Source organism: Toxorhynchites rutilus, chromosome 2, assembly GCF_029784135.1.
Source record: "Toxorhynchites rutilus septentrionalis strain SRP chromosome 2, ASM2978413v1, whole genome shotgun sequence".
NCBI classification, from domain to species: domain Eukaryota; kingdom Metazoa; phylum Arthropoda; class Insecta; order Diptera; family Culicidae; genus Toxorhynchites; species Toxorhynchites rutilus.
The window spans coordinates 303,030,255-303,054,968 of record NC_073745.1 but is presented as its reverse complement, the minus strand read 5'-3'; the positions used below and the strand labels follow the sequence as shown (position 1 = coordinate 303,054,968).

At 41.1% G+C, this 24,714-nt stretch overlaps 1 protein-coding gene across 5 annotated transcripts in view; it reads left to right on the top strand.

The window, feature by feature from the left end:
- Nucleotides 1–24,714, top strand: part of LOC129771009 (uncharacterized) — a 493,902-nt gene that overhangs the window by 340,999 nt on the left and 128,189 nt on the right. For all 5 annotated transcript variants that reach the window (XM_055774239.1, XM_055774238.1, XM_055774237.1 and 2 more), the window contains one exon: nt 19,516–20,430. In XM_055774239.1, coding sequence (XP_055630214.1) covers nt 19,516–20,430 — 915 coding nt within the window. The remainder of the gene's footprint in view (nt 1–19,515; nt 20,431–24,714) is intronic.

The window sequence follows — 24,714 nt, the reverse complement described above, 5'->3', positions numbered from 1 at the left end:
ATAATGTGCTCTATGTTTTCACCTGGTTGATGACACATCCGGCAAATGTCATCAACGTCTTGATGCCAGACGTACCGCCTGCAGTTTCTCGTCGGCAATATCCTGTCCTGGATGGCTATCATGTCGGCTTCTACTACTGAAGAGAGTTCACCACGCGTTAGCCACAGATTAGATGCGGCCTTGTCGACGTGTGGCCGGTCCAGTTGATGGGGGTGGGCACCATGCACTGCCTTCTGCTTCCAAGCTGCAATCTTCTCCTCCACTGTCTGCAGATTGCAGTTGAGTTGGTACTCCGCTTACGCCAAGTGCAGAGCGCTGTATCCTCTGTCGGCGGCGCAGACAGCCCGGTATAGCGCGTTTTGGTTGACGCGTTCTGCGAAGTACTCGCGCAGTTGTCGTACCTGGGCAACACACAGTGCAGAAATGTCGACGATTCCAAGTCCCCCTTCTTTGCGTGGTAGTGAAACTCTCTCCAGTGCCGATTGAGGATGGTTCATTCCGGCCTCTTTGAATGCTTTCCTCATCCTCCTCTCAAGGTCCTCTAGGTCAGTTTTGCTCCATTTGACTACACCAAAACTGAAGGTCAGCAGGGGAACCGCGAATGTGTTGATCGCGCGTACCTTGTTCCCCGCGTTGAGGAAAGTCCTCAGGACACAGTTCACTCGACTCAAGAACTTGTCTCGCAGCTCCGTCTTGATGTCGGAGTGGCGAATCCCGGTGAGCTGTCGGAATCCAAGATATTTATAGGATTCGCCACGAACCATGTCTCTTATGAACTCGCCGTCATAGACCTCGTAACCTCCGGATTCGGTAAGCTAAGGACACAGCGGATTTCTATTTCTATTTCTTCCCCTTTTTTCTATTTCTTTTTCTTTTTTAAAATGATCAACACCATACCTCTTATGTGATGTGACGAACCAGCCAAAAGGATAATATTTCTCTCTGCATTTGATAATTCTCTCAATATTTAAAAATATTATGTTTCTTCCCTGTGTTACAATAATTTTGCACAACCGACGTCCTTGAATTCATCATCATCAGTATCATGATTTTACCGGACTCATATATTCCGTCATCACGTTGCAGAGGATCTGCTGTTATGCATTTTTCAGCTGTAACAGAGCCTAATTTGATCTTGTACATATTTATTATATCAAAATACAGGTACAGTTCGGCTGAAAAGTTTTTAAGGTAACACAGTAAAACTATTTTTTTTACAAAATTCAATTTTATTATTCAACATAATTGCCATCGAGGACGATACAGCGATTATAGCGATCTTGCAACTTTTCGATACCGGTTTTTCCTCAAAATAGGCCTCAGTTTCGGTAATCACTTCATCATCGGTCTCAAATTTCTTGCCAGCGAGCATTCTCTTCAGGTCTGTGAACAGAAAATAGTCGCTGGGGGCCAGATCTGGAGAATACGGTGGATGCGGAAGTAATTCGAAGGAAATTCATCCAATTTTTCCATCGTTTTGATTGATTTGTGATTTTTCCATAACAAAAGTTGCTTCACTCTCAATGCTATAACTCACGAACCAATCCACCGATTGCTGTCAAATTTTGACACGTATCCATTGAAAGATTGTTTTTTTTTGTTGCTCCATTTGCTTGATCAGTTCTCTAGTTATGCAGAAGTTTATGTTTCATGTGTATGGCAGTCCCCTTGCCCCGAGAGAGGGGGTAGGTGTGTCGAATCACTATAGAAACATTTATTATTTCCTAAAACCTCCATATGCAAATTTTGGTTGGAGGCGATCTGGCGTAGTGCGTAACATCTATGCCTCTCACGCTGAAGGTCACGAGTTCAATTCTCACTCCCGAAATTCTTCCAAAAATGGAAGTAAAAGTGACGAACCAGCCAAATGAGTTGAAAATCACTATAATACAGATAAAAAAAAATGATTCAATTTGCCTCATTAGTTCTCGAATTATGCAAACCACCTCCCCCCTTCCTTCTGAAATCTCCACATGCATAATTTTTATACCGTTTGTTTGATTGATTCTCGAGTAATGCGGCCCCTCCTAAGGGAAGGGAGAGGAGTGTCAAGCCACCTTATACCGATTTCGTTTTTAAAACTGAGTCAGTGCCAAACTGACTCTGTAATAAAAAAACGTTTTCAGTTTCACGAATGCGGTGGTTTGTTAGTGTGCGTTATATAGTCTTATTTGTTTATATTTGCGACGACAAATGTACAGTGTCGACGTCTGGTGGCGATATTAGTGCTTGGGAGGTAAATTATTCTCTATCAGATCAGAAGGGCCAAGTGCAGCGTTAAAACATAAAAGTTAGAATGAAAATGTTTACTTCATATTGTTTGATTACCTAACACATGTAGTTCTGAGACTCGCTTAACCATTTGTCGATGCATTTCCTGTTTGTTCCATAAATAATTACTATTATAATATAAAATCATCATTAGACACAGTTTTCGTTCAATATGTTTCTGCGATATCGGAAAAAACCTCTTATTTCATCACATAAAATAAATATTCGATACGTTTTTCGTAAATTTTCATTCATAATTTTGATTTTGAAAGCAGGTTTATTCCACCTGAATATCCATCATTATTTTCGCCTCCCAATGATAGCACACGTAGCTAATTGCTATCTACTCGAATATACTCTTCAAGATCAGAATCCGAATTGGATCACGATTCCAATAATACAAAATCAAAAGCAGCAGGTTTTCATTTATTTTATTTTTATATATATCCATTTATTTTTAGATTTTCCATTTATTTTATATTTCTATTTATTTTTAGATTTTCCAAACAACACCCGGAACCTGACAGTTAGTATAGTTGTATTGGTGAACCCGAGTGCCAACCCGTATAACATCTCAGTGCGAAACTAACAGCTTTCGGGGTGAACTAGTGCGACACTAGGTTGAAACTGAATGAATAAAAAAACGTTTTGACAGCAGTTAGTGCGGCACTGGGGTTGAAACTGAACAAAAACGAATTCGCTATTAGAAACATTTATTGCCTCTTAAAACCTCCACAAGCCAAATTTAGTTTCGTTCGCTTGATTAATTCTCGAGTAATGCAAAAATTTGTGTTTCATTTGTATGGCAGCCCCCCCTTAGAGAGGGGGGAGGAGGGTCTAATCACCATAAAAACATTTAATGCGTCTTTAAATCTCCACATGCCAAATTTGGTTTCGTTTGCTTGATTAATTCTCAAGTAATGCAGAAATTTGTGTTTCATTTGTATGGCCACCCCTCTTAGAGAGGGGGGAGGGGTCTCGAACTATCATAAGAACCTTCCCCGGCCCCAAAAATCCCTACATACCAATTTTCATGTCGATCGGTTCAGTAGTTTCAGAGTCCATAAGAATCAGACAGACAGACAGAAATCCATTTATATATATATATAGATAAACAAATGCTTACCAGTATTTGAGAGTCATTACATTTTCTGCGATTTGTACGCTCATTTAATGTAATAAATCGGGATGACAAAACATGAGCTAAAAATTAATTTTGGGTGTAGTAAACAGAACTGCGACCAAATGAGCTACGAAGACGCGAAGTTATACAGTGGGGGAAAATCCTATAAGCGCACCTGGGTTTTCAGAAAATTCTAGATATATAGTAGATAAAACCATTCCTTTTTTACGTAGTTATTCCCTAATGACTAAATGTGTACTAACTTTGTTGTTTAAGTCATCATTGGTGCAAACATATTGTTTTACTAAAACATTTTTAAAATTATGGTGCGAAATTCTCATAAGCCCAACTGGCATTTTAAATATTTTCCCACCAATATGTAAACATCTTGGCCATTTTTCAACACAGCCTGGTAAGGTTGTAACGTGAGAACGAGTTAACCACAATCAGCTAAGCAGTGAAGTACCGCAATTGAATTTGAAGCACGATGCCAAAAGGAAAGTTCTTGGACGAAACTGAGCGGAGATTAATAACCGAATTGAAGGATATTGGTTTAAGCAACCGGGAGATAGCAAAGAGGATCGATAGAGGAGAAACAGTGGTCCGGATTTTTTTCAAGAAGGGCCCAAAATATGGCATCGGAAGGAAGAATAAAGGTAACTGCAAAATTTCAAACCGCGGCCGGAAGCGCATCATTCAGCTTGGGGAGACTGGAAAATTTAATGCTTCGGAAATAAAGCAAGAACTGGACCTTCCCATATCCAAACGACGTGTTTCCCAAATTTTGCGAGGATCTGGACATCTGGTTTACACGAAGAAGGCAAAGAAACCAAACCTCACCCCAAGGCACATTAAAGCTAGATTGGATTTCGCTAAACAGCACATGGATTGGAAGGCAGAGTGGGATGAAGTGATCTTTTCCGACGAGAAAAAGTTCAATCTTGATGGTCCCGACTGCTGCGCGTATTATTGGCATGATCTACGAAAAAATCCCGAAGTGAAGTTGAGCAGGAATTTTGGTGGTGGAAGTCTCATGGTGTGGGCTGCGTTTTCAAGAAAAGGGAAGACTCCTATCGCCACTATTCCGACAAGGATGAACTCCGACAACTATGTAGAGCTACTGGACAGTGTTTTGGTGCCATTTACAGAAGACATTATGGACGACAACTTCATCTTCCAGCAGGATAATGCTGCCATTCACGTAAGAACGAAATCATTGTCATGGTTTTCCGAAAGAAACATTCAGGTTATGGGCTGGCCAGCTCGTAGCCCGGATCTCAATCCCATCGAGAATCTCTGGGGAATCCTGGCAAGGCGAGTCTACAGTGGTGGACGGCAATTTGCAACAGTTCGTGAGTTGGAGAGATGCGTAAGGGACGAGTGGAATAAAATTCCACATGAAATGTTGGATAATCTGATTGAGTCAATGCCAAACCGTGTCTATGAAACTATTCTGAAAAATGGTAAACCAACCAAATATTGAATGCTCTGATTTTCATGTATAAATCGTTCTTTGAGAATAAAGTCTGATGTGCGCTTATAAGAATTTCTACCTTGAAAACACGTTTTTCTCATTCTGAATAACTGTTGAGAATAGGATTGGGACTTTTCTTGGCAAGATAAACTTGATGTTCGAAGGTCATTTAAATCCCATGAAAATATTTTGGAAATATATATCTAGTTAATCTTACAGCCAAAATATACATGTGCGCTTATAGGAATTTCTCGCACTGTAGTAACTGAATTCATGACACTAATAAGAAAAGAAAATATCACATCAATTTTAAGTAATTGAATAAAAATGCAACACTCACGTTTTCTGTAAATTTTCAAACAAGAGTTTGGAATGTAACGTTTTCACTCATTACTTGAAACACTTCATTTTCGATTCTTGAGTGTCTGAGCGTGAAAATCATCATTAAATCAACATCTCCACTTATATGATGGGATCGAAGCACCAGCCTCATTAACCAGCCCTCAAAACCACATCCTGACGGTGGTGGTGGTGCAACCGTGCGGAAACGACCGCATGGGAACAGCGCGCCAACTCCACCAAGTTATCAGGAAGAAATTACTTCAGTTTTACACCTTAACCTCATCGGGCGAGTCTACGTTGGGCGCTCATACAAACCCGCACCGAGGCCCGGAGTGATTATCGTAGCGTAGGTTTACTGAAAACTTTGAACCCGCTCCAGGTCAGCACTTCCCGAAACGGGGTGGTGGCGGAGGTGGCAGCCGCGGTTAGAGGGAGGCGTTAAATTAAAGAGCAAACAGATTTTGCTCATTTTTTTCATGCCCACTTCTAAAGCTGCTGGTGCTGCTGCTGCTGCTGCTGAGGGAATGTGTGGAGGATACGAAGTGGAAAAAGCACGATAAATGTGCTTAAAATGCAGAACGTGCTGAAAGTAGTGGTTGGCTTTAAGCCCGCCCCCAGCGGACTCGGAATCCCTCGCGTAGGCGCGGAAGCGAGGAGATAAATTTATATTTGCATAACTTTTTTCCCACCAGCAGAAAACCAGAAGACTTTTTTACTGGCGGTTTGGAAGGAGTAATAAACGATAAAAAAAGGGATGTTTTTGCACATACGTTTGGGAAAACTATTATAGCATTGTTTTTTCAGTATTCATAGACCACTATTCGCTGACAGAAAACAGAAAAAAGGGGCCATCATCAAATATCGAGCAAAATCTATTTGAAATTCTCATGAAGTCACAATATAGATTGAACAATCGAGTAGGGAAGCCAATTTGAAACAAAATATGGTTGCGCTGTTTCGCCGCTACATAAACGCAACCAATTAGACAATTATTGACAGCGATAATAACTAACCGATTTACCTCCACACGCCACCATCTGGCGGAAAGCACAAATTCCCGTTAATAACCACTTCCGGTCATTATGAGTGGTTGGGGCTGCCATTGGTGTCGAAAAGACCAATCAAAACATGCTTCTCCGTCCACCCACGCGCGCACACACACAACAGATTATTCACAGCAGTTGGGTCACGTTTCACCGAACGATAGCAACTTGCGTTTCAACATCGCCATTACCCTCACAACGGCACCCCAGCCCCATCCTTCATAGTTGAAGGTATTCGGTTCGCTATCATCATTATCACCAGACGTTTTCGGTGTCCGGCGGCACAAAACATGGTTTCGAATTTGATTAAATTCATACAACCGGCCGACATAATTGATGGGAAGGAATCCGCAAACACACACATACCCAAACAATGCACCAGCAGTGGATCGTACAAAGGATGGCGGGAACAGTTTCCTAGGAAGATCAATTATGGATGTTGAGTGCTTTCCGAGCTTCGATTGTTTTCAAGGGATTGATACCTTTGTATAGGGATGCAAACACGACCTAACGTTTTTCTGAACTGTGGTGGGTTTTGTTTTATTACTTACTACTCACGAGTTTAGTAAAATTTTAGTCTAGATGTGTGACAACTCTTCGAATGTATTTCTAACATTTGGAAATCTGTGCGTCGCATCCACGGCTGCTTCCATTCCGTTATTTTTTGAAAATTCAATTAATACAATACTTACAGGGTACGGAGGCTCAAAGGCCTCCGTTCGTTGCGCAGTACTGAGTACTGCGATGGAAGAACCTAGTGGTCATCTGAGCAGAGGCCGGGTACTTCAGTAGGCCCAGCTGTTTGTTGGATAGGCAGAACACATATCTTTGCGATGCCTCGTTGGTACTCTCCTTCTGCTGTTCGGACGTCTACAACACGGATATTTCCATCGTCTCCATGGTATATTTTGGTGACTCTTCCGTATCTCCATTTAAGAGGCGGCTGATTATTGTGCTTCAGAAGGACCATCGTTCCTATGATGACGTTGTCTCGTATGCGAGTCCACTTGGTACGTGGATGAAGACCAGACGGATAATCGATCGTCCAGCGTTTCCAAAACCGCCGAAGAAGCTCTTGATTCCGTTACCAGCGATCGAGTCTGTTTTGGGGTAAATCCGACAAATTGGGTTCCGGGAACAAGTAAGTGGACGGTGGACGAGGAAATGACCTGGTGTCAAAACTTCCAAGTCATTGACATCAGCCGAAAGCGCTCGAGAATTCAAGCCGGCTTCGATGCGGGCCAGCAGGGTGACGAATTCGTCCTGGGATAGGATGGAGTTTCCAACGGTTCGTCGGAAGTGCTGCTTGAAGGATTTCACCGGTGCTACCCATAGCCCACCAAAATTGGGGCTGCGTGGCGGAATGAATTTGAAGGTTATCCCGTCATCAGCACAACGGTTGACTATTTCGCCTTGATGTCATTGAGAACGGAAATGCTTGGCTAATTATTTTAGTTCCCTCACAGCAGCCTTGCAGTTCTTGGCATTGTCGCATTCTATGAGATTCGCTTTTCCTCTTCGGGCGATAAATCGATGAAGCGCTGCTATGAACGCTTGAGTGGAGAGGTCGTAGACTAGCTCCACATGAACTGCCTTGGTGACATAGCAAACAAAGATGGCTACGTAGCATTTTATTGGTGGAGCTCTGCTGACTTTGCGATACTGGAACGGTCCACAAAGATCCACTCCAGTACTGAGGAAGGGTAACTCGTTCTGATGGCAGATCTCCCATGATCTGATCGAGGGTACGAGGACGACAGCGAAAACAGTTAACACATGCGTGCACTACGCTTCGTGCTAAATTTCTAATTCGAAGTGGCCCGAATTTTTCTCGGACACATGCTACAAGTAGCTGAGGACCGGCGTACAAATTTTTCAGGTGATAGTACGTCACAATAGACGTAGTAAGTGGATATCGTGCAGGTAGGATTACAGGGTGTTTTCTATCTTCGGATATGGCCGCATGCCTGAGTCGGCCACGAAGTCTTAGCATGCCGTTGGCGAGAATTGGTGCAAGTATTCGTAGTTCAGAGTGCGAGCCAACCTGGCCATTTTAGCTACAGCAGCAATATCCTTGCTGAAAGACTCGAGTTATGCCTAGGTTGTTGGAGGCTTCCGCGAGTTCTGAAGCTTGTAGGAAACCATATCGTCGATTTGAGCGATTGATAATCTTGCTGTTATGAATGAAGCGACGAAGAAGTGCAACGAGACGAACAAGCGCCGGAAACAATGATCGTAAGAAAAACATTTCATTCGGAGGATGCACCCGCACTGGCAGAGAAACTGTCCTTTCTTCCAGCATTTCTGACGGCAATTCGACGGAAGTTTGTGGAATTAGAAGTGGCCAAAAACGCGATGGTTGGCTGAGCCTGGGTGGACCATTTCACCAGGATGCGGTTTCATGCAATTGTGCTGGCAGCATGCCGCGGGAAATTTATGTCTGCCGGATTTTCGATATCAGGAGCGTGAGCCCAAATACCACCTTGTGTCAGATGCTGCACTTCCGAGACACGATTTGCGATGAAAGTTTTCCATCTCGAGGGTGTCGATCGAAGCCAATGTAGAGTGATCATCGAGTCTGTCCAAAAGATAGTCTTGACATTCAACGATGTACTGGCTCGAACTTTATGGTACAGATGGCTCAACAGAAGGGCAGATGAGAGTTCCAACCTCGGTAGGCAGATGCGTTTTTGTTTCTTTTTTTGAATCACCGAGAGGGGGCCACCTTAGATTTGGCGGTTAGTAAGCGCACGGTTATTCTGCCGTTATTTGAAACAACTCTCAAATACAAGCAGGCCCCGTAAGCTTTCTCAGAGGAGTCGCAGAACCCGTGCATTTCAAGCACTATACGATTGGAGGAGGGGGTTGCCCACCTTGGGATGGTAATAGATACTAAACCTTGTAAACTGCTGCGGAACTCCAACCAATGCTGTTGTTGATACTCGTCTAGTGGATTGTCCCAGGATGTTGAAGTTCGTCAGAGAGATTGAACAAATATTTTGGCAAGGACTATCACCGGCCCAATCAGGCCGAGAGTGTCGAAAAGCTTTGCCGACAACACGGTTCGTCTTGTGATGTTGTTTGATTGCGATCAATTGGGAACTGAGTAGTGAAGTAAATCGGCCGATGGCTTCCATGTTAGTCCAAGGGTTTTTATGGTTGCTGGTGAGTCCAGTGCTATTACTGCTCGATCATCGCGTTGGTCGGGAGGTATGGTCGATAATATAGCTGTCGAGTTTGAGTTGGTATATAGTTGCATATAGTTGTATATAGTTGCAAATACTCAGCAACAAATGAAGTGTAAGCTTCTTTGAGTGGGAGGTTCGCATCAAGTCTGCGTTCAAGGGCAAGGACCCTTCGAGTGGCTATTTCCTTGTAACTCCCGAGTTGAGACAATATATCTGGGCGTTTCGGTAAGGTAACGACAAACCTTCCAGATTCGTTACGAAAGGTGTTAGCAACAAAATGGTCCTCACAGAAAGTTTCATCCGGGAATTGTATACTATTGGACCAATAAGATTCTATTTCCCAGAAGCGAGAGATTGGATCATCGACTGATTCTGCGCTGCACACGTGAGCTAACTTGTTTTGGGTACGAGGGTGGTGAGCTCCTATTTTTCCAGATGCTACCCATCCGAAAACGGCGATCTGAAGAACCGGCTTCTCAGGGCCCAGTTTTATGAATCCTTCAAGAAGAAAATCGAAATATAGTTCCATTCCCAGAAGCAAATCTATTGGCCCTGATGCATGATGGATCAGCCAGTATGACTTCGGATGGAATATTCCAAGTGGACGAATCAACAGTGTTCACTGGAAGCTCACGAGTGATTTTCTTCAATATTTGACAAGATTCCTCAACCGTAATTGCCGACACGACACGTCGACACGACGAGAGTGTTTCCAACTCCACCAATTTCTTGGCGATTTGGATAGCGACGAAGCTTTAATTTCTGAACCATGTTTTCAGTAATTAAGCACAACTGCGACGCAGGATCCAACAGTGCCCTGGCCCGCAGGGCGTCTCCACCAGAACCGAAAACCTTGATGACTACGGTTTGCAGCATTGCGGTTTTGTAGCAGGCATCCTTTGACTGCTACCAACGAATGTGGTGGACACGAGGCTAGTTTGGACCGAGGTTGAAGGCAATTGAGATTCTGTCGACGATGATAACCGTGGTTGTGACGGTTGGTTTTATAGGTTGGACTGATCAATTTGATGCGATGGCGAAGTGGTCAAAACAGCAGTGGTGTGTGGTTTCGATTGAGTGGACAAGCGATCTTGCGATGATTGGTGGAGCATATTGTGATGCTTTTGGTTGCATACTCTGCAAGCACCGGAAGAACAATTTCTGAGTAGGTGGGAGGAAGAAAAACAGTTGATGCATAGATGTATTATTGGTAATTCTGTGACCTAATTGAGTCGACTTTGACTGAATCGCCCGAACGAGACTTCGACAATGTCAGAGATTGTAGCACTGTAAGCTGTGTACGAAGGAATGTTGCGTTTGGGAACTTCCGTTGATTTGTGTTGAATTTTCCATTGCTTCAACGTCGACGCATCTAGACGACTACAAATCATATGTGCTAGTAACATACTCCAACCGTCCGTTGGAATGCCTATCTGTCTCGATCATGTACAGATTTCGCTCAAAATCGTCGACTAAATGCATAAGTAATTCGTAACATTTTTTTTTTCATTGGTTCAATCGAAAAAAGACTATCAATATAGGTTTTTACAATCAACTTTTTATTGTCGAATCGTTTTTCCAGCAGTGCCCAAGCAACAGTATAATTTGCGGCTGTATGTTCGACGAATTCGATAACTATTCTGGCAACGAGGTACGACAGTTTGTCTATTGGCGACAGGTGGGGATTTGAGTCTATGAGTGATTTAAAAGTGTCACGGAAGGTTGTCCATTCTGAAACACATCCGGTTCGAAGGACCAAAAATGTTTCCGCGGTGGGATTTGAACGGTTTGCGCACTTGAAAAGTTGGACAGGAACTACGATAGAACTGAAACTATTTTCACCACTGTTTTAACCACACGATACGAATTTTATTTCCGAAAACTTTTTATTTGATTGACTATGAATAGATTCATTTCAAGCGGTCCATTTTGGCCAACTAACTGCTTGTTTCCGTATTGATATATATGGAAATTAAGAGATTCATCTGAATTGATTTCTGTCTCTCTATCGAGATCAGTTTCTCTCCTAACTGAAGCTTAATTATAGCAGATGCAAGCTGATTCTAGTGAGATGACTATATATGAGTTCACTTCTGTTGTAGGGTTTTTCGATCATGAATTTTTGCGAAAACTCTTGATATTTTAGGGTTGCTCCAACACAAACAATGCTTCATCTTATATTCTAGTGTATTTGTATTGGTGACTTCCACACACTGCATGATTTTCATATGTGTGTGTGCAAGCGCTGAGCGTTAAAGAATGTTTTCTTGTATTTTTCAAGTGTCAAGTTTGTATAACACCAGTCACATTTTCCGTTGTTTTAGTTGTTTTGATCCATAAATCTGGAAAATTCCGAATGGAAAAGGGCTCACGGAGAGAGAAGAAAGAAAAATCAATGCATTTCATCAAGAAAATGTTGGTATCAGAGAAATTTCTCGTCGGATTGGACGATCCCATCAAGTTAAATTATTTGACGAATCCTCGAGGATACGGCAAGAAAGAGAGAGCTCCATGTAAATCGAAGCTCTCTGACCGGGATAAGCGGGAAATAGCTAGAACAGCTTCGAATACCTTAAAAATCGCTTATGCAAATAAAGCAATATTTAAATTTAAATGTTACTCGGGTGACAATTCGTCAAGTTTTTAGTAAAAAATCCACACATAAAGAGGATTTTAAAGGTTAAAACTCCTCATCTTACACCATCTCACGTCGGAAGAAATTTGAGTTTTGCCAAAGCTCCCATGAACCGACAGTGGGGCTTGATATGTAATGGTAAAGAATGTTTTCAGAAGAATACTTTTTGCTATATACCATAACAAAAAGTTCTTCAATGTATAGGTTATCTTCAATGACGAGAAAAAGTTCAATTAGGATGGTCCTGATGGTTTCAACGGGTACTGGCGTGATTTACGGAAGAAGGAACAGTATTTTTCAACCAGGAATTTTGTTGGGGGCTCGCGCATATTTTGGGCGGGACTCTGTGGAACCGGAAAGCTCAAGATAGCTTTCACATCATTCAAGGATAACATACATGTTCTGGAATCCTCTCTCCTACCGTTTTTGCGTGGATATCGTCACAAAAAATTCACATTCCAGCAAAACAATGCTACTATTCATACCAGCAAGGAAACTAAGCAATGGTTTAAGGACCAAAAACTTAATTTTTTGGACTGGCCGGCTTGCTCTCCAGACTTGAATCCTGTTGAAAATCTCAAGGGGATCCTTGTACGCAGAATCTACACTGAGGGAAAACGGTACATGACGTTTGAAGAGCCCAAGGTCGCAATTTCGGAAACATGGAAAAAAATATCGAGAAATCCGTTCAGCAGAATTTGGTAAATAGTATTGCAACACGAATTTTCCAGATTATTAGCCGAAAAGGCAAGATTGCCAATTATTGACATGTTAATCAGTCGATCATTTTGAATTTTTCATTGATAATACTTATGAATTTTGAAATGGTCTTATAGAAACTGGACAGCTGAAATTATCATATTCAAGCACAATAAATAAACAAACAACTCTTTTGAACGAAATTGACGTTGAATATGTTTTATTCTAAGCATTCAACAATGTATGAATGTATCTTGTTGAAATTGTAATTGTAATTGTGTTGCAACGAAATATAATCAGGGTGGTCTTAGAGAAGTTGGACAGAGTGTATTCCACTTTTCTGCATTAATCGAGATAAATATACATTGATGTCTATTTTATTTTTTCTTCCTTCAAATTGACGCGTATTCGTAGAGATAGGTATATAAGAAACGTCCGTAAACTTAGTGTTAATGATATAAGCTAATATAAGAAACTGTTTTTCCAGGACCTCCATTTGACTTCCAAAAGATTGAAATAACAGATTTCTGAACAATGAAAAAAACCCAATTCAAATGCATGGAAAATTTGTTGTTAGAAATACTTTTTCCCTGGAAAAATGCCCATCTGCGGATGACTTGTTGGTAATTTTATCGGCTGTTCATAACTTTTTTTGAGAATTCTGAAAAAAAAAGTTTTTGAGAAAAAAAAAACTAGCAGTGGGTTATATTTTTGATATAACCGCAAGGTGGACGTAGGACTAACGTTGACTTAACAATAAATAAGCAACAAGCATATAAATCTTAGACATTTCATGCTTCGAATAAAGTGATTATTAATATAGGAGGTTGTGTTCAAGATACGATCGCATTGTTGACGTAGAAATAAGCTGTTATTTTTTATAAGTCGCTTGTTTATACCTTCGGATATTATTCTATAGTGCTGTGAAATTTTAGAAACAACTGCTTAGTAGAATAATCTCTGAAATGTTTTTTCATTGTAGAATTAGTTGACGATAATTGATTGATGATTCATTCTTGCCCTCGCAGAACAATACACTAGCTGATCATATGTCGCAATTAATTTCAGGTCAATGTATTGAAAATTTACGTTGAACGCTATTCTGGTAGCCTTTTTCGCAATTGACATAAACTCGGCTACAGTCGATTATATACATGTTGCACCAGCACCATTATTCCACATCTCATAACTACATCAATATATCTAACTACAAGGAATATAAACACTTCTCATCATTTTACGTTATTCTCAAAAGAAACGATTCTGTTTATATCACTGGCCTCGAAAAAAAAGTTGCATTACTTTCTCATGCTCGAGATAAGCGCAGCTGCCACCCTTAGTGGAGGAAATTTTTCTACTGGTAAGCGAAACCTAATCACATACAACATTCCAGAACGACATTTACTTTCTTGGTATCTAAACAAGCGAAATAAACTCTTTTTGTTAATATCAACAACCTCGAAAATAGTAGCACTGCTTTATTATGATCAAGATTAGCGCAATCCTAGTTAATGGCAGTTTTGCGACTGGCACGCGAACCCAAATAACTTATAACATTCCAGTAAAACATTCAAGATGCTTGGTATTCCCCAAATGATTTTTTGGCACACAACCTTAATGCCTGCTTCGCCATAACGTCAGTTTAATGCATTCATGCAATGTCAAAGGCACAAACAAAACAAAACAAAACAAACAATGTTAACTGCTTGGAAAAAGACTGAATTATGCCACACAGCTCGACTCTGCTGTAAAACCCATCGATGCGAATTCGCTGATGAGTTTGTCAAGAGCGACCACCATCACCACCAGTGGGGGGAGCTTGATTTTGGTTACAGCCTGGGTAACGGCGCTTACATTTTCGACCGACGCGCCGAAGTCGCCTACTTCGCTGTTGTTCGATGCGGTGTCACTCGCGAAGGCTTGGTTCACTACGCCAAAACGCCAAAAACGAACTGAAAAAACCACACGACGATATCCAAGTTGGATTACCACTGGTGGGGTCCAATCTTAGATCGAAGCGCAGCAAAAGCAAAGTGAACTGGATTGCTCAACAGTCCGATGCCGAATGAAAGTTTGCCTTTTTTCTTTCTTTCTTTTTCGTTTTTCTTTCTTTCGTTTTTAAGAGGCTTAAACTTTGAAGTTCATTCGCCTCTAAACAAGTTTGCCTCAGCGAGATCCACTGTTTATACTCTAGGCAAGTATTCCCCTCCATCGTTTTTCTTTTCCTTCGTTCACAGAGACTTTAAATCCTATGATTTCCCCTTCGCTGCTCGTCGATAAGTTGCTCGTTATTAACAGCTCTGTTCGGGAAAGCACACAAATGGACAGAACAAATGTATGGGAAAATGGAAACGCTTAAAGTTTTCATGTATTTTAACCATTAACAAACCAAGGGATTCTAATGTATAGCATATTAAACAAATCTTAGGGAATTTCCGATTCATTTACTATGTAAATCACCAAAATCCGTTCGCGGCAAAAATAGTTATTAACGTTAACTTTATTTCATAAAAACGTGACCTGTTTTCTGATTTGACACCCTTAATGAAAGACGTAGTTCTACGTCAAAAAAAAATTAACGCTCGAAGGGGAATCGACTTCCTCCTCGGAAATACCCAGCGCAAATAGTACCCACTCCCCAACCCCGACAATTGGAATCATCGTTGATCCGGAGCAGGATTATTAACACTTGAGAAGGAATAGATTCCTCCTCGTAATTACACAGTAAAAATAAGACCCCCTCCCCAACAATTCAAACTTCCCAATAACGACGATCGATTGCAGCATTCGTAAACAAATAATTTTATAACGCTGCTTCCATAAATGCGATTTCTTCGATATGTAATATAATATACACTTCGACAATATCCACTACACCTTATCATATCGTATTCTTCACTATCAAATCCATAGGCAATGGCACCCTTCGGTATCGAATTATCATGGATACCTCGGTTTTCGCTAAATGCTCCGTTCGGTCCGACTGAAATGGAATTGAAAAACGACAAACGGGAGAAAGAGATGTTGGAGGTTGAAAGGGGATTGGCAGAAAACTTCTGCATTTTATCTTTCGAATAATGTGATTATCATACCACTTCGTTTTGCCAGAAAGAGATTATTAATGTTCAAAGGAGGAATCGAATCCTCCAAGGAAATACTCAGCGCAAATTAGAATCGTCTATCGATTGCGGCATTCGTATACATATAATTTAATAACGCAGCTTTCATCAAACTGATTTCTTCGATATGGTGAAATACCCACTACCATATATTTCGTATTCGTCATTATCAAATCCATAGTCAATGTCGAATTATTATCGACACCACGATTTTCGCTAAATGCTTCTTTCAGTTCGGCCTGAATAAACTTTTCTGAACTCTAATTAAAAATTTGGTGTCCCTGAAAAGGGCCCTTGATTATATGCTAAGGTAATAGCACGCTCTCTTCGGATACGACGGGCCAGTTGGATATCATTGAGCATGATGTGACGCGTTTTGCGTGGCTCAGCACACAAATTGGTATCTTCGAACAGGCCGACTAAATATTCCTCACTTGCCTTCTGCAGTGCCATAACGGCGGAAAACTTTGGAAGCGCAAGTCGGTTTTGAAGTCCTTGGCAATTCCACGAACCAAACGCTGCAAAGGTAGCTTGCGGATCAGCAATTCGGTCGACTTCTGATAGTGACGAATCTCACGCAAAGCGACGGTTCCTGGTCGGTAGCGATGTGGCTTCTTCACACTTCCTGCGGCTGGTGCGCTTTTCCGAGCTGCTTTCGTGGTGCATTAACTCCGCTAGATTTTCGAGATTAGTCCCAATGAAACGAGTCCTCATAGTAGGAGAGTAAAGGTAAAATTGAACGAAAGCAAAGGAAGTGTCATGTTTTATACCCATCCGTTCGGTTTAACTGCAGAAGAAAAATGGAAGGGGAAAAGAAGAACATAATGCTTAGGCGTCTGAGTGCAACCGTCCTCATCTCGTATCGCCGCATCAACTGATTGGATTTCCAATTCAATTCTTTGTTTTAAGAGGCTTTAAACTTTGCAGTTCATTCGCCTTTAATGGATTTCCAGAGCGTATGCGAGTTTATATACGAATTTTCAATAACCTGTTTTCAAAGCAATTTTAAAGCTATTGGAACAAGTTTTCGGGTCAATAGTTAACAATCATATAACTCGTTGACATTTTGCCTTACGAATGAAATGATTATCATGCCACTCCGTTCAACCGGAAAAGAGGTATTAACGTTCAAAACCTTGCAGTCCAGCGTCACAATCTCGTTTTCTAAACATAGAACTTACACCCCGGTACAGAAATTTTTTTAAAGTGAAAGCAGCAGTAGCTTCGATAAAAGCTGCAGTCGCCGAAAATAAACACTTGTTACGTCCATCTGAACATCAGCAGAGTCCGCACAATACAAGGAATTTAGTTACACTTACACTTTTTGTTTCAAATCGCTTCGAAAGTAGCCAAGAGTTGCCAACATCGTTCATTCGTTCACTGATCAACGTTCCATCCGAACGAAAGCGAAAGGTTTTGACGTAGAGCTACGTCTTTCAGGAAGGGTGCCAAATCAGAAAACAGGTCACGTTTTTATGAAATAAAGTTAACGTTAATGACTATTTTCATTGTGAACGAATTCTATTTCGGAAATTCTCTAAAATTTGTTTGATATGCTATACATTACAATTCGCTAAACTCTAAACGGTACGAGAAATTCATGAAAACTGAAAGAACTTCTTTTTTCCCATACATTTGTTCTGCCGATTTGTGCGCTAACCCTACCCATATTTCGTATGCTTATAATTCGAACATTTATTAACAGATTGGTAAGATGTTCGCATCAAGTGATAGGAAATATTCACAATTAATAAAATGTTATTTTTCGTGAGATAAACGACTGAATAACTGTAAAATGTCAAGCGTTATTTAAACGCCCTAACTGCCAAGTCTTCAATGGCCCAATTTACGGGTTCCCCAACACAGACTTCAAAATCGATGTACCTGTGGAAATCCGCTTTGCAAATATACATGCAAGTCGGGGGTATTTGTTTTCCTACTGAGCTGTGTTTCCCTAACACGGACTTATAAACCCCTTCCCGTACGATTTGATTTTCGAAACAGCGGACCAAATGCAAAAGCATCGAGTAATTTCACTACTCTGGTGAGCTTCTTATCGCCCAGTGATATGCAAGCGCACCACGAGAGAGACTCGATGTTGTACGTCTTGGCACAATCATTTCACAGCGAGTGAGACTCGATGTTGCACGTAAAAGGGTTAATGTGCCTGGGGGAATCCGCTTTGCAAATACGTGCAAGTCGGGGGTATTTTTTGGTGTTGAGTACTTTTGTATTCGCTTGTCGTTGTGCAGACCGGAATATGTTTCCCTAAAACGTGCTTTCAAACTGGGAAGCCTGGGAAAATCGTGATTTCTCATACTAGAGGTGAATGAATTTGCGGTTCGAGAATTACGTAAACATAAGATGTGCAATAATTTCAGAGGGAAATGTAAAATACAATGATCGTTTAACAATTTTTCCGTTCAAATATTTGGCAGTCTGAGGCATCATATCGAAAGTAAAAGGACGTGTATCAAATGTATTTGTAACGGAGAACATGATCTATTACAAAATTTCTAAAATAATATTCGAAGTGGTAAACAAGTGGATTCCATAATATAATTTCGTAGTTCTACGTCGAAAATATGCGGTCGTGTCCTAGATACAACCCCTTGCAATTTTTGAATAAATTACATAAAAAAAATTGAACAAATTCAAATTAAAATTTATTCAACAATTTTTATATCCTCACTAAAATAATTGAGTCTCGTACCTAGAACGTTCAGTTCGTCGATTGAGTTTATGTTTATTCCCAACCGATTACAGTAACATTCGTTTCATTCTTTCTATTGACTACACAACACAGTTACCTAACCTAATGAGTATTCCAAAAAATTTAGAGCATTCAATCGACAACTTCGTCCGCCCATCCGGACTTCATCGTCCCGCGGCCAAAGCGTAGCTGGACACATTTATTTGTCTATTTTGGATTTATATGTTTTCGGTTGCTCTCCTGCTGCTCCTGCTCTCGAATCTAAACCGGTCGGGCTGTAAATTTCGTTACCGACCAATCCAGCGAATCGAATCACCCAAAACGGGGGCTGATTTATAGCGGTGACTGTTTAGAGTGGATTAGCGGCGAACCTAACGAAGCAATATCTGATTGAAATTTCACTAACCGGAGGGAATACGTATATGTTTGAGGTAAATGTTTGTGCGTGCAAATGCAGACCATTCATATTTGTGCAAGCCACGGAAATTGGCATTTGATGGGGTCTAATTTGTGTACCCATCAATTAGCAAGTATTTACATGGGTTGGAAGAAGAGTGATGTATCAATATTTCAGCAAACAAACATCACAAAACTTGCTGTGCGTTCTACCGCAAATGCTGAGTTTCCAATTTGATTTCAATCAATGCTATCCCAGGGATGCCTTCGGCTATGAAAGTTTGTTGCTTACATTTGAAACAAAAGATGACAATGAAAACTATCGCAGCAGGAGGGAAAACACGCCATGTCCAACTAGGCACCAAATGTCATAACTAAAAACGAACACATATGTGAATATGAATACCCCTTTCAAAATACCATCGCGATATGAAAACACATTTCCACTTTCAAATTATTATGTTTCCTCACGTCGCTTTACCTTTTCTCTCTTCTCTTCCACCCCCACGCAGACCGATCCCGGCAAACATCAACGCCAACAATAGCGAATTCCATTGCCTCAGCAGATTCCTCTGATCTCGATGGCCTAACAGCGGCACTTTTACCGACCACCACTCCCACCACCATCACAGCAGACAGCAGCAGCTTGAGCGGAAGCGGGAGCAGCAGTAGGACCACAGCGACATTTCGGAAGCGCTTCCAGCGAATGGGTAGCTTCCATCGACATCGCCACAAAAAGCAACCGACCGACGCACTCGACGTGGAAAAGGCTACTTTCCCCACAGGACTCCCCGCCGCCCGAGGTACTGACACAAACACAATGCACGACGGCGGTTCGGCGGAAAGTGTAGCAAATCGTCTGTTGTGTCCCTCCGCTGCTGGGAATCGCTCGCGTGCGCTCGGAAATGACGATGGTGACAGCAGTCAGCGGCAAACGCAGCACAATCATCAACATCATCAACACCACTGCCACCCCCGAGATTTACTCGAAATAAGCATCACTGCCAACCCTCGGACGCCCGGACGCCGCGGTGGGCTGTTGACGAGGTACGGAAGCACCGTACGGCGGAATCTACTACGTCATCTGGCAACCTACAGCCACTGGCATCGAACCGGTTGCAGTCGGTCGAGCATTGCTCTAGTTTCAGTGGTGCTGCTGCTGCTGCTGCCCTTCTCCGGCTGCTCGTCATCCGCAATGGGAACTGCAATCGCGGCGAATTCAGGTCAACAAAAAGGTGGCAGTCAGGCGCAGGGGCTGGAACCAGGACCGGGTCCGGTAGCGATGGCGGCGACACAAAAACAGCAACACCATCAGTGTGCAATATCGGAACACACGTGCAACAACGGACGATGTGTGCCGCTTAACAAATATTGCAATAATGTAAATGACTGCGGGGACGGAAGCGATGAGCCACGGTTCTGCACGAGTAAGTATCTCTGTGAAAGTGGGGATCCGTTTCAGGCTGCAGTGGCTTCGGCTTTATTCTGCTCTCAACGGAGTATGAAAGCGTTTTCCGGGGAAAATCTCTATCGAGGTTGTTGCACGTGTTTCATATCTCGAGGATTGTGATTATAACGGGTGTTAAATAAAAAATGAGAATTTTTTCAATCCCATATAAAAAAATATTTTTTTTCATCGATTTCAGTATTTTTTATTAATAACATAATGTATTTTCTTCAAAAAAATTTCAGTTTGAGTAAGGGCCGTGGTATGCTGTTCGACGCAACTTTGTCGCGATGCTCTCACAAGAACGTTGTACGGCACTTACGTCCATTTTCCGGATACAATTCCGGATTCTTGTAGTCAGTTGCTTCGTGTCCTTGGCCCTCCAATTGTTTTTATACACTAGGGCACTGAGTGAGCCAAAGAAATCCTCTATTGGGCGGCACTGGGGCAAGTTTGTTGGGTTACGATCTTTCGGCAGGAACGGTATCTTTTTCTCCTCAAGATACGCCAGCATCTTCTTGGCGTAATGGGAAGACGCCTTGTCCGGCCAGAAGACGTACTTCCCATCCGCGTGATGCTCGTTCAGGAACGGCAGCAGGATTTTATCGAGGCACTCTTCTCGATAGATTTGTTTTTTTCCCTCCACTCACCTCCATCTCGAAGAAACTCTTATTCGAGAATCCTAGAGTTGGGCACCAATTATTTTTTGCTGAAAAAAAATTTTTTTAAGACAATTTACAATTCCACAGGACAAAACAAGATATTTAGGTACGAGGTGAGCGGACAATAACATGTAAAGCAAAGATGTATGGATCCCAGTGAAAATAGTATTTCTTTTAAGGGATCCAATATAATATAAGAATATAACATAATGAAAAAGATAAATAGAAACAACAAAAATTTGAATATAAAACATAGATTGTACAAAATTATGAGAAAAACTGGCAAGTATACAAAAATAAGAAAGCTAAACACTGAGGTGGATTATTGTGGTTGATCGAAATCTATACTAGGAAAACTCTTATGATAGATTTTAGGTATAGCTTCAATTTATTTTTAAAAAGATCTGAACGTGTTATTGCTCGGATTCCCGGTGGCAAAGCATTGAAACGGGACGGTCCATAAAACAAAATGCGCTGTTGACCAACATTGGTTGTTGCCCGACTTCGAATTAAATTTTGGGCTTGTCGTGTGGAGTGTTGGTGATTTGCTGTAGGTATTGTCAGGTTGTGATGGATATTATTGTCATTTATAATGCTGTGAATAAATTTTACAGCCTGTAATTCGCGCAGTCCAATAAGAGGCAGTATACTATGAGAATCGTCAGAGTACAAGTCCGAAGTAGGATGAAGAATTGGTAGTCTGTATATGATTTTCAAACATCTATTCTGCAACACTTGTAGTTTTTTTAGTTTTGTTTTACATGCATGCCCCCATACTATTATTCCATATTGCAATAGTGAGTGTATACATGCAAAGTAGAAATTGATTAACGCTATCTTGGGCACAAAGTGGGATACTCTCTTTAATAAACCACAGAGTGAAGAAATTTTTCTCTCCAAAGAATTTACTTGTTGTGTCCATGATAAGGTCGTGTCTAGCTGAATTCCAAGATATTTGAAGTGGTTAACCTTGTCAATTGAAATATCCCCGACCTTTGGGTCGGGACAAACGACGATTTTTTTCCTAGGTGAGTGGAAGAACAAATATTTTGTTTTTGACAGATTAAGTGACAAAAGATTGTCTTGAAAATATATAAGAAGAACATTTAGATCATTTTCAATATTTGAGACGACGGTTTTTGATTCAGAACAAGGATAAAATAATGCAGTGTCGTCAGCAAATAGTCTAGCTGTTCCTATCAACGGAAGGTTCTTCTTCTTCTTCAATGGCACTAACGTTCCTAGAGGAACTTCGCCGTCTCAACGTAGTATTACTTGCGTCATTTTTATTAGTACTTTGTTGAGATTTCTATGCCAAATAACACGCCTTGAATGCATTCTGAGTGGCAAGCTCTAGAATACGCGTGATCACAGTGCAAGTCGGAGGAGATTTATTTGACGAAAAATTCCCCCGACCAGAACGGGAATCGAACCCGAACACCCGGCATGTTAGTTATGACGCTAACCACTCGGCCACGGGAGCACAACAATCAACGGAAGGTTACCTATATCATTAATGTACATAAGAAACAACAGAGGCCCGATATTACTACCCTGGGGTACTCCTATATTTATTGGACGCAGGATACTTCTGGCATTATTCAATGCAACATATTGGTGTCTATCGGTGAGATAATTTTGCACGAGGTCGTTGGCTATTCCTCGAATACCATAGATATTCAATTTTTTTAGTAATACATTATAATCGATTGTATCGAAGGCCTTTTTTAGGTCAAGAAATAGTGTGATCTTTTTGTGATCGATTCCATCTATCAGCTCATCCACAAGCTCAGTGATGGCAGTTACAGTGCTGCTGCCACGCCGAAATCCGTACTGGAGCTGGTAGAAGACGTTATTTTTATTCAAAAAATCAAGAAATCTGACAAAAATGAGCTTTTTAAATATTTTATTAAACACTGATAGGGTTGATATCGGTCGATAGTTGCTAGGATTCATACAATCGCCGGATTTAAAAATTGGCACGACTCTAGCAATTTTTAGACAGTTTGGGTATCTTCCTGTAGACAGCAATATGTTGAACATTTCCGAGCAAATTCTAGAAAAGGCTACTGTGTTCGTTTTTATTACATTCACTGGGATATTATCAGATCCGCAACCTTTTTTGCTGTTCAGATCTTGTATGATCGTTAGCACCTCAGCTGGATTTGACGGGTATAAAAAAATTGAGTTTGGGACATAACGAGTGTACATCGATGGATTACCATTATTACGCTTAGGAATTTCACGAGATAGTTGAGTTCCAATGCTTGAAAAATATTCGTTAAAAACTTCACACACTTCTTCGTCCTTTGTATACTCAATACCATCAATAATAAGATTAATTTGTGTTCTTTACTTGGAGCGTCCAAAAATGGAATTAATTGTTTTCCACATTCTTGAATTATTCGTATTGTTCAATAATTGTTGGAAATATGCTCTTTTACTGTGCCTTTTCTCTACTTGAACTTTTTTTGAAATATGGTTGAGCATTTCTTGTAGGTACGTATCATTTGGACGGCTTTTAACCTTTTTCAAGTATTTGTCTTTAATTTTCGACAATTTCCAAAGATCATATGACATCCAGGGACAAGCGTTTCCTTTGGTGTTGACCTCAACAGAGATGGTTTTGGAGCATTGGTTTAACAACACATTGTACGTCGACGAGATATTTGTTAAGCACGATTAAACGCTTTGCCCACAACTCACTGTTTCCAAGAAATTAGAGAAGCGCGTGTTTAATCTGTTGTGGTCTACAATGGTCTTTTTCAGTTTTGTTTTGACTTTGCAACCGTTTAGTCTTAACGAAGATACAATCAATGAGTGATCACTAAGACTAGAGAAAACAGTATCATTCCGAATGTTTGGCACGGCCATGATTCTGCATACAACATGGTCCAATATATTGTTACTCGTATTGCGCGTAGTAAACGTGTTGCCACATATAAAACCTAGCGTTTTTATTATTTTATTTGCAGAGCCGATTTCCCCAGAAACCTCGGTTTTGAAGTCTGTGTTAGGGAAACACATTTCAATCGGAACAAAAATACCCCCGATTTGTATGAATTCGCAATGCCGATTTCCCCACGCTTCATGGATTTGAAGTCTGTGTTAGGGAAACACATTCCAGTCGGAACAAAAATACCGACTTGCATGAATTTGAAATACCGATTTCTCCAGGCACCTTGGTTTAGAAATCTCTATTAGGGAACACATTTCGGTGGGAACAAAAGCTCCCCCTACTTTCGTGTGTTCTTTTTCTTCTTTTTGGCTTTAAGAGGGTTTAAACTTTTCAGTTCACTCGCCTCTAGGCTCTTTCGTGTGCTTGCAATACCGATTTCGCTGCTTGGTTTTAAAGTCTGTGTTAGGGAACATTTTTCGATGAGAACAAAAGTCCCCCTACTTTCATGTATTTGCAATGCCGATTTCCCCAAGGCTGCTTGGTTTTGATGGCTGTGTTAGGGAAACCGTAAATCGGGCCAATCAAAACGATGCAGTTAGGGCGTTTAGATAACGCCAAATATTTTACAGTTATTCAATTGTTTATCTAATGAAAAACAACATTTTGTTAGTTGCGATAGATGCGTAGAAATATTCCCTATCAA